The sequence below is a fragment of the Pempheris klunzingeri genome, chromosome 4, assembly GCF_042242105.1.
Source record: "Pempheris klunzingeri isolate RE-2024b chromosome 4, fPemKlu1.hap1, whole genome shotgun sequence".
NCBI lineage: Eukaryota > Metazoa > Chordata > Actinopteri > Acropomatiformes > Pempheridae > Pempheris > Pempheris klunzingeri.
In genome coordinates, this window is record NC_092015.1 from 8,399,539 (window position 1) to 8,414,284 (window position 14,746).

The 14,746-nt window shown below is 40.7% G+C and overlaps 1 protein-coding gene across 1 annotated transcript; it reads left to right on the forward strand.

Moving 5' to 3' along the window:
* The first annotated feature begins 1,058 nt into the window (after positions 1-1,058).
* camkk1b (calcium/calmodulin-dependent protein kinase kinase 1, alpha b) lies at positions 1,059-7,051 on the forward strand. The gene is made up of 16 exons (XM_070829427.1): positions 1,059-1,313; positions 1,405-1,452; positions 1,548-1,601; positions 1,694-1,745; positions 1,844-1,977; positions 2,311-2,347; positions 2,450-2,471; positions 2,594-2,682; positions 2,807-3,006; positions 3,197-3,250; positions 3,329-3,402; positions 3,810-3,897; positions 4,008-4,136; positions 4,667-4,770; positions 6,396-6,446; positions 6,891-7,051. The coding sequence occupies exons 1-16, from the start codon at positions 1,059-1,061 to the stop codon at positions 6,970-6,972; spliced, it is 1,473 nt and encodes a 490-aa protein (XP_070685528.1). The 3' UTR covers positions 6,973-7,051.
* Positions 7,052-14,746: the final 7,695 nt, after the last annotated feature.

The window sequence follows — 14,746 nt, forward strand, 5'->3', positions numbered from 1 at the left end:
ATCTCTAAGTCTGTTTTATTGTTGCCATTTGTCAAAGGGGTTTGAGATGAGTGTTAGGCCTTTGCTGCCTATCAGTCGCTCTTTTTTTTAAATTAATTTTTAATAATTCTGTTTTTTAGCTTTACATGTTGCAAAAGCACTGATACATGTATTCTTCAACTATGTGCAAATGCTGTAGAAATCTTGTGTATTCGATTAGTATTATGAATTGCTTACCTGTTAAAGCTTTCCACGATGCCACATAAGAAGCTTTTCAGTTCCCAGTATTGTATTTTGGGCTACAGTGAGTCGTGCTCACAGGGAGTTGGAGTCTGATCTGCTGCTAGACTGTTGTCTGAGGATGACATTTCTCATTTCCTGGGTTTTTTATCTCTAATGTTCCCCTTAATTCTTATCTGAGGCGTGTGCCATCTGTTAAAGGAAACTCAGGACACGAAAGAATTAGTCTGTTGGCTGTTTTCAGGTTTCAAGCTGCAGTTTTGGGGCTGGGAAAGTCAAACTTTGAGGAAACCACAGTAAAGAAAACTTACTACTTACTACTTACCTACTTCATTAAAGGCAACATGTTGCTGGTAAATGAGATAATATCTAAAGGAATGTTAAACACATAATTGCACAACAAATGAAGCAAAGTCATTAATTGATTAATTGAAGGTTAGCAGGATTACGTAGAGCACAATTCACCTTTGTCAGTTTGTCTTGAAGATCAACTCGCACAGAGCTGAAATTCAACTGATCACAGTGTGAATGTTTAGTGGATTCAAATAATAAAGTCCACGCTGTGAGAGCATCAGCCTGAAGTACAGAGGAAGAAAATAAAATGGGCACCAGCTCATGATGCATTTATGGTCGAACAGTTTATGACATTGTCTATACTGGAAGCCCAGATATACTTAACATATTTTATATGTGTCATGCTTTTTTAAATGGTATATTTCTATTTTTATATATTTAGGATTGTTGACTTTTACTTGTTCTGCTTCCACACCTTTCAGTGCAGTGATGCATCCTCTGGTGTCTGGGACGTTCAGCTGTGATTGAAAAACAACCAAACCACCATGAGCGCTGACTCTGCCTGCAGGCCAGAGGCGGACACGGAGCACAACGGCGAGCTGGCCGACATGGTGGCAGCCATGAACGTGACCTCCAACCGCATGACCCCACCTAATGGCTACAGGTCGGGGCCTCTGAGGGGCACGGCCTCTCACAGGGCTCGACTCTCAGACAGGAAGCTGTCACTGCAGGAGAGGGGGAGCCGCATAGCCCGACAGCCCACCATCGAGACCAAACGCGTGTCCATCACGGACGCTGATGTGAGACTTCAACTTGACAGGAATTTGATTTTTTTTTTACTTCATTCAACATGTTATAAATGACAGATTTAACTCTTTTTGTTCTCTGCAGGACTGTGTCCAGCTCAACCAGTATAAGCTGAACAAAGAAATTGGAAAGGTGACTCATCAGTGCTTCACATGTGAGATCACTGAAACAGAAGTGATGGCAAAAGATTTTTAAAGCTGTTTCCCTTTGTTATTTCCCCACCCAAGGGTTCATACGGAGTGGTCAAACTTGCTTATAATGAAGATTCAGAGCAGTACTATGTAAGTTGGAGCTTATAAATTGTGCATTTATGCTCAAAGCGTTAACAAGTCAGTGTGTCATTGCCATCATTTGCTTTATCTGCTTTATTTAGGCGATGAAAGTTGTTTCAAAGAAGAAGCTGATGAAGCAATGTGGATTTTTCCGTGAGTGAAAATCTCCATCACTAATGACATTTAAATGTCTAATGAGTTGTGGTGTAGGTGGTGATGTGTTTTCTCTTTGCCCGTGTGTGTAATTTCAGGCCGCCCGCCTCCTCAAGGATCAAACTCGCAGCAGGATGCGTTCCCTAAAGCCATGTTTCCTCTGGAGAGAGTGTACACGGAGATCGCCATCCTGAAGAAACTGGACCATCATAATGTTGTTAAACTAGTGGAGGTCAGTCAGTCCTCGCCTGCTGCTACACGTCCTGCAGTCTGACAGCAGGTCCAACTGCGTACAGTCTGAGGATCCCATGAAAGCACATGATTGCAGTTTTCCTCTGTAGTTTGACACATTAGAAACAAGATATGGGGATGTGATGTCAGTGAAGTAGGGAAGGACCTGGTTTGAAAATATGGTAGATTTTCAAGTTTCAAGAAACAAGTGACACAAAGTTTTTAAAATAAAGATGTTGACATGTGGGCTGGAGGAGCCTCAGCTGCTACATACAGCCCACAAAAGTGCAATAATGGTTATTCCTGTAGTACAAATTAATAATATGTCTTTCAGGTGCTTGATGATCCTGATGAAGATGGACTTCATATGGGTAGGGACTCATTTATCCCTTTCACAGTAATTGAACTTAGCCACTTACATTTCAGTGTAACGTGAGAGTGTAGCCATTAACTTCTGATCATTTGTCCTCAAGCCTTCGAACTGATGACAAAAGGGTACGTTTTTGTGCATTTCTGTGTCCTGTCACATTACCAAACAGTGATAGTTTGGGCATTTAAATTGGCCCGTGAGATGTGGCACACCTATTTACTTTTTCCCTTCCTCTCATGTTGGTCAGCCCGGTGATGGAGGTGCCCACAGACGACCCCTTCACAGAGGAGCAGGCTCGCTTTTACTTCGTAGATGTCGTCCTGGGAATAGAGTACTGTAAGTTTACAGGATTTCATTAGCAGCATGTGTCGTGCACACATAGCGGCTTTTTGTGAGCAGAACTGATATTTCTTAGCTGATCAGCAGACAGTCAACATGTTGACTTCTCTGCCTTGTCCAGTGCACTATCACAAGATCATCCACAGGGACATCAAGCCCTCCAACCTGCTGCTGGGCGATGACGGTCGCGTCAAGATCGCAGACTTTGGCGTGAGCAACATATTTGAGGGGACGGACGCCCTCCTGTCGAGCAGGGCGGGAACACCGGCCTTCATGGCCCCCGAGATGATGACAGAACGCGAGCAGAGCTTCAGCGGAAAGGTGCAACAAAACTTCTTCCATTGGTTAACTGGGAAACAGACATGGCTAATCACTGTAGAACATATGTTTTGGATGTTGATCATCAGACCACACTTAATTGTGAGAAATTATCAAGAAATCATGTCCAACCGCCTACTGAGAGCTTTTCAATAATGACACATCCCTGATAATGACTGTGTTTGTTTTCCAGGCTGTAGACGTGTGGGCGATGGGAGTCACACTGTACTGTTTTGTGATTGGGAAGGTAAGCAAGTTAACAGCAAAACGCATGTGAAACAAAAAGCCAGCAACATTTTAATCGTTTAATTTTGCCTCGTTCCAGTGCCCTTTTTATGATGACTACATCGTCTCTCTGCACAACAAGATCAAGAACAAACTTGTGGAGTTTCCAGAGACGTAAGCAAACATTTAGATTAGAATTTTTTTTCTGGCTTGATATTTTATAGGACACATGTGGCTCCATCATTATATCAGTATCAGTTCGCGTTGCAGACTCTTTAAACTGCTGTAGCAGAATAATTTCTCCTGAGGGCAGATGGCAGCATCTGGCAGCAAGTGACTTTGCTTTTGACACAAAACAAACACCTAAAACAACACTTTGTAAAGGTGATCCAGTAGATGTTAATATTACAACACTCCTCACAGACTAGTTTTTTTAAATATTATAGATATAAGATATATAAGATAAAGGTCTGTTCCACTTTTTTCCTCTTCATGTTCCTGGATGGAAAATGTGCCCACACAGAGTTTGGGAATCATTGTCAAAAACATATTTATCTGTAAAACTGTAACTTTTCTTACAGTCCAGTGATAAGTAATGAACTGAAGGAGCTCATTGAAAAGATGCTGGATAAAAACCCTGAAACAAGAATCACCATCCCTGAAATTAAGGTGACTGAAAAAGAAAATTCTCAATGACTATTAATATAATGTAAAAGACCATATGTTCAGTTGCAATTCGTGTTACTTTTTCATGAGGATTTTTCTGTGTGTTGTTGCAGCTCCATCCGTGGATGACAGAGCACGGCTCCAATCCTCTTCCTCTGGAGGAGGAGCACTGCACGGCGGTGGAGGTCACTGAGGAGGAGGTGCAGAACAGCATCAAGCTCATCCCCAGCCTTTCCACTGTGGTGAGTCGCTTCTTCTGTGGTCACTGGACACTTTAAAGACTGCGGTGCCCACAATTAGCTGCTGGTTTGAACATTTCAATTGAAATATCTTAGCTGTAATATTTACATGACCTCTTTCAGGTGATTGCTTGTAAGCATTTTCCAAAAATCTCATCTCATCGTCTTTGAGATGCAAGGGGCAATGTATTCACACAGTGCTTAATATGGTGAGGAAATAAAAGCTCTGACAAATAAAAAAAATAAAAATAAAAGCTCTCAACAATTTCCTCCGGGATAAATAAAGTCGGTCTTATTCTTATTCTTATTCTTAAATTGCAATATTTATATGACAGGATAGAAGAATAACCACCCAACAGTTTACAGTTTACCAGGAAGTTAAATGAGTGTAATTTTTAGTGGGATTTCATTATTATTATTCATTATTCATTATATAAGTGTGCTAATTAAAAGACATTTAGGTCTGTAGACTTAACTGGCAGAAGAAAATGTTTTTGTATTCTCACTGAGACTCTGTCTGACGTCCACTTCAGATTCTGGTGAAGTCGATGCTGAGGAAGCGGTCTTTCAGTAATCCCTTTGAGTGTCAGGGCAGGCGGGCGGAGAGGTCCATGTCTGCCCCTGGAGGTCTTCTTACGTAAGTAGCCTACTCTGCAAATCCTGCCTGCTCTGCTCTGCCAAACCGCCAGCTCTGGATTAGGCCTCGAACAGAACAAAGCAGCGAGCAGATGCTTGGATAAAAATAGAGCAGTTACATACTTTATATATCCAGCATGTCTCTCACATATTAAGTATAGTTGGTCTACCATCATATCTAGATCATTAATCTTTAAACACTGGCCAGCTCTTATACTGTATTTGTTTTGTTTTGGTCCTTAAATGAGCAAAACAGATGAAAGCACTTGTTCTCTCCTGATAAGCTAAATGGATGCCCCTACAGCAGCAGTAATGGCTGCGCCGTGCTTTTGTTTTCCATTAACAAGCCAGTACTGTCTGCGGGGGGGCCGGTGGCATAGCTAATTACATGTGAAGAGATGTGGAGCTGCAGCTACATCCTCCTCCACACATGCCCTGGCAGCACCACCAGCACTACAGCACTGCGTTCTCCTACACAGTAAATCTGTACAGATGTCTGTCTGTCTGTCTGTCTGTGTGACATGTGATCTATGACATCGTATACGAAGAGCAGGTGTGACTGACAAAACTATATTTGAGCGCTTCTTTAATAAATAGTGGCTTAAATTGCATGCTATAATTAAAGGTTTGATATTTTGCAACCGAAGAAGATCAAAATTGTTTTGATTTGATCTTCTTGGAGGGATGATGTTTGTGGCCTTGTGTTTCAGTGATTCACTTTTCTGCCAACACTTTACAGCTGGAGGTTGTTCTGTATGTAGACCCACAGTATTGGATATTAAATAACTAAGTCATTATCAAATAAATAATCATGCAAATAAACACAGACAAAATATGTCATTTAACTATGAAATTGCAAAATAACATTTAAAAACTTAAATTAGTATTATCTATTGTTTGTTCATGCAGGCTTTCAAGACAGTAATAAGACAATTTTTGCAGGTATTTGTGGTCTCTATTCCAGCAGTTGCATACATATCAATCACATATCTGTTTATTCACATAATTATTTATCTAATAATGTCCTATTTAATATTGATAACTCTGGGTCTCCATATAGATCTCCAGTGTAAACACAATAAACCAGTCTTCTACATGGGGGCACTACAATAAAAATGATTACAGGAAAAATGACAGATTTCCTGATGGAAGGTTAAAGGAATCGACGCTTTGGGAACTGTTCGTATTCACTTTCTTCTGAGAATTAGATGAGAAGATTGACACCACTCTCATGTCTGTCCATTGAATTTGAAGCTAGAGCCATCAGCTGGTTAGCTTAGCATAGCTTAGTTTAAAGACTGGAAACAGGGGGAAACAGGTGTTAGTAAGTGCACTTGATTACCTGTGGATGGAGCGAGGCTAGCTCTCTCCCCTGTTTCCAGTCTTTATGCTAAGCTAAGCTAACCGTCTGCTTGCTCTAGGTTCATATTTAGTGCACAGACATGAGTGGTATCAATTTTCTCATCTAACTAATGCAAAAAAAGTGAATAAACCCATTTTCCAAAATGTCCGACTGTGCCTTTAAACTGCTACGGTGCAACAATAAGATCTGTGTTTATCACTGACTGTGTTGCAAACTAACGGACTATAAATTCTGCCCTCTTATGTTACATCTCCTTCTTGCAGTGGTTCTTGGGGCTTATTGGGGTCTTCGCCTCAGCTTCATCCTTCCTTGAGGTAAAATTCAAAAAGGCATTTAGCTTGAGTAAATGACTGTATATAAAGATATACATATACAGTATATCTATATATTTCTACATATATTTATATACAGTCTATGGCTCAAGCTCGTGCGTTCAGTTGCAGCGCAGCTCATCAGTTGTTTGTTCAACCTTAAGAGGATTTAAGGGAGACAAGACAACGCAAAGCTCTCAACAACGAGCTGTACCTAAAATAAATGGACACACACTGTTGTTGTTGGCTGCTTTTCTGTCTCTCTTGTGTCCTCTTGAGGTTGATGTGGATAAAGAGTGATGAGTTGTGCTGTGGAGGACGTGTACTCTCTGACATCTTTAGTCTAGTGTTACCCCGCCACCCTCCCCCCTCCTCCTCCTCCTCCTCCTCATCTGCAATCTCACTTAGTACCTTCAAACAACATGATCGAGCGTTTGTCGCCCGCAGGAAAGTCAGCAACGAGGGGAGCAGGGACGGAGAGTTGGAGGACTTGTATGAAGACGATACATTTACAGAGTGTACTGAATAATTTGAAACGTGCACACAGATTGAAAATGAGGAAAACGGGCAGGAAATTATGTGTTTTGTACCTTTAATTATGTCTCTGTCTGTCCTAATTATCTCTTAACTTTTGCTCTTTTGCTCCCTGCTTGCTGTGCTTACATGCTTAAAATTGGTTCACAGTTTAGTGCATAATCATCCTTTAACATACTGAATATTAAAGAGATGGATAGGTCATTAAATACAGACGGCATGATGATGAATACGTTATGATTTATTCACGTTGGATTGTTGTTAAAAATGTAAATATGCTCCATAAAGAAGATATTTTTACATTTTCCTACAGCTGTTGAAGATAATAAAACATCTAAATTCAAACAGTGACTGTGGATGATTGCAAAAAAATGCTAGGCCTCATACAGCATAATGTCAGTTTTGAATGTGAGACTCTAGATGGCAACCTCGTGACAACAACATTTAGAAATTTCTTAAAATTCATATTCTGATTAATGCATAAATAGACTCCACATCGCCATGTAAGAAGCTCTGCAGTGAAACAGAGGATCTCACATCTCTACACACAATCAAACTGTGGCCTGATTTGATGTTTTAGGCCTGTTTTTGGATTGAATGCTCTTCATTCTCCAGACCACTAGAGGGAAGCATTGGGTTGCAAGTACAGAGATCGACCATTTAAAAAAAGGAGGCCCTATATTAAAGCCCCTCTAACAGTTATAACCCACCCTGCTGAAGTGTCCTTGAGCACTACACCTCCAGCTCCAGGGATACAAATTTTTAATTTACGTGAAGTGAAACATGCTCAAAAACAGCATCCAACAATATCGATATCGATCCATTTCGTCACGTTATTTATGATGAAATTCTGATACGTAAACGTCATTGTGCAGCATATCCTCACATTTTTGCTTCAGTTAGTATTCAGTATAATCCTAGTAAGTTTCAAACAGACCTCCTGTTTCTGGGATGCTATTGCAAACTGCATCTGTAAAGAGCATCTTTGGGCTTCAGATGTTTTTATCCAAATGCAAATTGTGTCCCACCACTCGTTTCTTCTCTCTGTTAATTGTGCTGCAAAAATAGATGTTTCAGTTCTGAGGATAAGGAGGAGGCATGATGCTGCAAAATGTTAAAAAGAAAAAAAAAAAAAGAAAACTCCCTGAGCAACAGTGCCACTGCCAGTCACCATCACAGCATTACTGTCCACGATGTGTCCTGATCAGCACAAACTTCAGCTGTGTCACTCTGAGCTGCGAATACCCTGCTGGTTTTAGAGAAGTACACTTTATTAATGTAAACCCACAGGTCCAAACAAAGTGTGGGCCTGAAGCTTTCTCCGGAGGTGTGAGTGGTAGGTGGAACAGTATCTCTGATGGTACGAGACAGAGCAGCACGATGAGGAAAAGAGGCAATGGCAACGAGCGCAGAGCAAAGACAGGAATGCTAAACAGACGACATCCAGCCCAGGCCAAAGTAAACCCACTGCTGAGACATTCAACTGGGAACAACAGTTTGAAACCCTGTCAGGTCCATACAGACAGAACATCACATGACCTGTCACATGTGATAGATATTTACTTTCTTGCTGAGAGAAGATTGATACCACTCTAATAAAGCATTTCTGAGGTGGAAGATGGATTTTGTTTCATATGAACAGAGTCAGGCTAGCTGTTTCCCTCTGTTTTCAGTCTTTGTGCTAAGCTAAGCTAACAGGCTGCAGTTTCATATTTACTACGCAAACATGAGAGTGGTGTCGATCTTTTGGTCTCATAATTGGCAATAAAGCAAAAATGTCCGATGACTTTCATCCAACAAAGCATTATTAGTCCTTTAATGGATGTGAGTGACATTTAGTAATTATTTGTTTGACGGTAAAATATACAGTAGCTATATCAACAGTGGGGTATATTAGTATCCCATCAGCATTATGTAACAAATACAGGTGGTTAGCATTGTTATGTATCATTTGCTCTCAATTTGACTGATTAACATGGGGGAATAATGTCATAGCATTATCGAGAGGAAAGCTTGGTTTGATAATTGTCATTCAGGGCTGACGTTTAATTACTATTATCTGATCAGTTGGAGATAAACATCCCACATCCTTGAGTTGCCTACAGCCTCTGATACAACACCAAAAAAATGGTTTACAATTTGAAATAGATTAAACTACATCTACTCTCATTTTCTGTGTCAGCTGCTCTGGAAATATGTTCAAATCAAATCAAAACAACTCCTGTGTCTCTGCGGGCTGAAATGGTTCATGAGACCATTTGTATTCCTGCAGTCAGCCCATTTTTCTGCCGTTGCAGTTATGTGAGGACCAAAGAGCTGTTTCTGAGCAAAGATTTCTGTGGAAACTGTTGCCATGCAACAGCACAATACTGCGCTCATACAGAGTAGTAACTTCACTGTATGACTGCTCTTTTTCCTGAGCTCACTGCCAGAGTAGCAATGCAACCCTCTATTCTATTCTATTCTATTCTATTCTATTCTGCTGCATGTTCTGTATTTTCAAGTACATAATGAGGTCTTTATTTCTGGCCTGCACTGTAACTGTGGTGTCATTGTTTCGTGGATCGACAGAGGAAACTTTGCTTCAGCGTCTGGTTCCACACCCAGACTCCCTTCAGTTTCCACATCCAGAGCCAGCTGCAGTTCAGCCTCAGATATTTAGCTAAACACTGACCCTTGGCTCTTGCTGTTCACCCTCTAGTCCTGTCACCACGCCACATTTCACCCCTTCAGCCTCAGCCGGCTCCAGTTCTACCAGCCCCTCTTCTTTCTCTCTCTCTCTCTCTCTCGCTGCCTGTTATCCACCACGACCGACCCCACTGGCCCGCTGTCAATTCAACTGTACATCCCCTCAAGGCTGCAAAGTGGAGGAAAGGCTTTTCTTTTTTATTCTGCTCCTCTTGCTCCCTTTACTGATGGGAATCCCCTGTGCCCACATACATAATGAGTCACCAGCTCAGACATCAGGCAGACCCACAAACACTCGAAGGTATAATTTGTCAACCAGTTGGCACCTGAGGAGCTAATTGTAAAACAAAGCATGAGCGGCCAGGCGCTGTTAAGCTAAAAGAAAACACAGACACTTCACACTGAAGAGCAACGGCACAGACAGGACTCTTACAAGAGTGAACACGCTGGGAATACACACCCTGAGGGGCAAGACATATTGAAAAGTGCTTAATAATGGCATGCAGAAGGCATTAACAGCATTAACATATGCCAGCTACCAAAAGCCATCTTATTGGATTTTAATCAGTCAGTCAATTATCACCTTGTGAGCCTGTGTGAGGTGGGAGTTGAGTTACATATAATGCGCAGATTCACACCACAGAGAGGTGATGTCAGTTCATTCTCACTGTTATCTTTTCCCGTGTAAAAACATCCATGACAAGCATGACTATCAGCAAAAACCTGAGGTCAGCTGTCTAATTCAGATGCAGCTGAATTTAGCCCAACATTGGGCATTAAGTGTATCAGTGTGTGTGGCCTCCTTGTGCTCCCCTCCTCCCTCCCAGGTCAGCGCTCTGTCAGAGGGGGTCACACAGAAAGGTCACCTCCTCCGACAGTGAGCTGACTGTAGAGGGGATCCTCCCACCGTAAGACTGTCCAGGGAGGCTTTGGATGCTTTAGGATTGGTTTCAAGAAGTCGGTTGCACACCATCAGTGACTGTCATTAATATTAGAACAACACAGGAAGCAGATCTAATGCACTAATGCAATTTGTTGTATATAAACAGGATTTTTTTTTCATTTGGTAAAAATAGTCATGTTCATAATCTCAATTCTTATAGACTTTAAGGAACAACTGGCAAAAAATAACCCTAAAAGGAAAGTAACAAACAAAGCAAGACACAAAGAGGAGAGTTTATGTTGTACTTTATATTGTCCACAATGAAATCCAGTCATAACTTTCACGAAGTCCATGATCTTTTTTTGCTCTTTATAAAATCTCAAAATACTTTTGCAACCATTGTATGATGCAATTTCTTCTATTTTTTTTTTTATCTGTCCTGCAGCTGTTCTCCATTAGTAAATCGGTGGTTGTAGCAGGCTATTTTCTCAACAGTGGGACTGAAGATGAAACTAGATTTCTGCCAGCTAAAAAAAAAAGAAAAGAAATGTTTTTCGCATTGGGTTTTAAGGGTTTGTGTGTGACTTTTGCAAACAGGAAATGAGGAAACAGATTCGTACTATTATTGCTAGATGTTCTTCATCATTGCTCCACTTAACGTGTACAGTCAGGGGCTGTTCACACTCTGCTAGATTTTACAAAAGTATTCTGTACATTTTATCATGTAGAGATTTTTGTCACACATTATCTCTCACAGTACAAATTCTGTTCTTGCTGATCCATTAGTAGGTGGTTGTTGTATGTAGGAACTTAGTATTGTGGGAAAGAAAAAAATCACTGCAATTTAGAGGGAAGTGACAAAATATCTTCAGTACACTCTGTGCACACACTGTACATTATATGTAATATTATTTAGAATACATAAATCATCATGGAGCACATTTGTGTTATTTTGGTGATGATGATGTTATTTTGTCAGGGAACGTGGTGTGACTGACTCTCTGGCACTGGGAGGCCTTGAAAGAACATACAGAGTGACGTAACTGTGAGACAGGCGGAGGAGGGGGGGGGGGACTTAATTTTAGACTTACCTTTTACAAACTTCTGTTCATCACAAAAGCCTCTGTAGTTATGAATAATCCCTTCCAGTATTATTAGCTGGAATCAGTTTGATCATCAAAAACGACAAATAGCTAATTGCTAATTTGCAGTGCAGTGCTGCTGTAGCTTGTGCTGCAGCCAGATGGAGAGCATTCATTTATGAAAAAAAAAAAAAAAAAATCATGTGATGACACTTTTCCACCGCCTATCAGATGCAATGTATCCTGCAATGTTTTGGGACAAGTGCTCCCTAAAATAGTCTCTTAAAAACCTTCAGCTGAACGTTGTGGCACTTTTTGATAAATAATACAAAGTCTAAATGTTAGCATGAATAATTCATTTTGCAGCAGTCATGCATAACAGCTGTCTTTGTGCCTGAAAGAGTCAGCAGCGCTCTTTGTCCTATCACAACTAAATGCTGCGAGAAAAGAAAAAAAGAAAAAATAAACATGGTGGAGTGAACTTTAAGAAAACAGTAGAAATCAAGAGTTAGTTGTTTGTGTAATCTGTGCAATTTCATGTCATGTAGTGTGTTTGCTCAGCTGGGGGTAAAACTGATGAATCAGACTCTCTTAACCGAAGATATGAACTCTCACCATCCATACAGAGGCAGATAGTCTCTATAGTGGAGGGGCTGTCACATTGATGTCTCCGGTCTACTCACTGTCTACTCACAGGCTGCAGGGAGGCCTATTTATAGATCTGTCTCTGTTCTCTGCTTTTACATCAGTCCCCTCTTTTCCTCCGTCTCTCTTTTCTCTCTCCTTCCCTCCCTCTAATGGGTCGATATTTCTGGAGCTGTGCTGCTATTATCTTCTTTGCATCTTTGAGGTGCAGATCACGTTGAGTCAGATCATAAACTTTTATCTGTGTCTGTCTGTATTGCGCTCAGACATATAATCTCCTCATCCTTTGGTATCAGTGTTGAGGAATAGTGATTGAATTAAGGGTTAATCCAAAGCTTTGTTTCTAACACCTGATCGGTCATGAGCTGCTATGTCTCACCTGCAGGCCTCCAAACTCACAAAGCCATCAACCTTTATCCATCATGTCTAGAAATTATACAACATATTCTTTAAAGCAATGTCTCAAGTTTTAATTACTTGTCAAACTTCAGGTTGTTTTTTCTCCAGCTGCTGCTATCAAGTGTCCAGACCATGGAGCTATTACTTTTGCCCCGGGCCACAAAACTAGTCCTGACAACCCTGTGGTTGCTTGGTTAGTGATGAATGGCTCAACAACGACTGCGACAAGCCTTAATCACAGGTGGTTAAACACCTTTTAGTGCAGGAATTTGTAGACAGCAAGAAATGCTGCATTCAGTGCAGGATTAACAAAGGAAATCAATAGACTGCTACAAAGCTCAGACCCTGTAATGACCTTTGGACAAAAATCACTGACCTCATGTCTTCTACATAAAGAACAGCAAATCACGGACTTGAGAAAACAGATGATCTGATGTGCAGTCTATAATAACCAAGAAAGAAGCAAAATGGTTGGTGGTGCTAGTAGAAAAGTCACCAAAGTAAGTATTCATCCTCTGAGGACCACGAATGTTTGCACATAATTTCATGGAAATCCATCCAATATTTGTCAAGATATTTCATTTTAAACAAAAGTGGTGGACTGATGTTAAAAACAGCCTAAAATTACTGGGAAGAAAAAATTACTGTATTTGCCTGAGCTGACACAAACTTGACAGTGGGAAAATGAAGTATCTGCACACTGGATTTAAGCTTAAAAACATTACTGAACTGAACAAAAGTTTTCACTCCTCATCAGGTAAATGGTCATCATGACAAGCAACATGGCTGAATTATTGCTTTTAAATTAGTTCAATACAGTTTGGGGGTCTTAAAGGAGCAGTGTGACAATTTAGGAAATAACCTTACTGTTTTACTGAGCCCATCACCTTTTAGCTTAGTTTAGCATAAAGACAGGAAACAGGAAAACAGCCTGCATGGTTCAGTCCAAAGGAAAAAAGATCTGACTCCAGACTCCAACCTCCAACTAACTAACTTGGCATATTATGTCTTGTTTGTTTTATCAGTACAAAAAGTGAAGTATAAAAATATAAAGGTTATAGTTTTACGAGAGTGATGTGTCAGATTATTTCCAAGTGATCACTTGGAAGTCATTCCTCCCAGAGAGAAATAGTCTGGAGGCAGCTGTTACCCTAAAAATAACCTACCTGTATCATCTTCAAGATGCACCTGGTTTCCACAGATTAATGTTAATCTATCACCAAAGACAAGGATTATTTTCTGTCATCGGGACCTTTTCTATAAAATGCTGCTGAGAGTGCCGTCATAGTGAACGTCCACTGATGCTAACAAGGAATTTGATACAATGATTTACTGGACGTTCACCTTTGTGTGACATCATTATGGCACGTTGATCACATTGATTGTGCTTTGTCATCCTGGCCTCCCCTCAGGGAAATAATGCTTCATGTGATGAAAACGATCAGACAGAGCGGCTATTGTATAAGTGGAAGTGAAGCACCGCACAGCAATTTTCTGTTCCTGTACGTATCCTGTAGATGTGACCTTTAAAAAATAATCTTCTCCAGGGATGTTGGTTAAATCTATTAAATACACTGGTTTGATTAGACATGTGTGTTAAACAATAACAGCAGGAATTCCACATTATGCTATGCAGGATATATATTTGGTTGTTTTAATTTGACAGAATTGTGTTAACAGAGCAGACACAAAGTGCTAAATTGAATTTGTAGCTGCTGGAGATTCAATTGCATACCCATCAGCAGGCCCCGGTGTGTTTTGGGCTGTATAATATCACCAACATTTACCAGTAATGATGACACCAACGTCCCTGAAAGTGTAGCAGTGCATTAAAACACAGGCTGGGAAGATAGGTTGGTGCTGAATCCTAATGCCTCCTGTGTGCTTTGAGCTTTCATTTTTTACAGGATGCAATAGGTGTCTGAGCAGTGCAGCAAGGAGCTGGGCTGATAGTGGGATACTTATTATAGCCCTAGCAACAGGAACGGGATTGGTGGCTGTGGAGAGGGAGCCTGTCAGCTATTGGCTGGCGAGGAGGACCGTTCAAAGCACAGAATTTCATCTCATGAAAG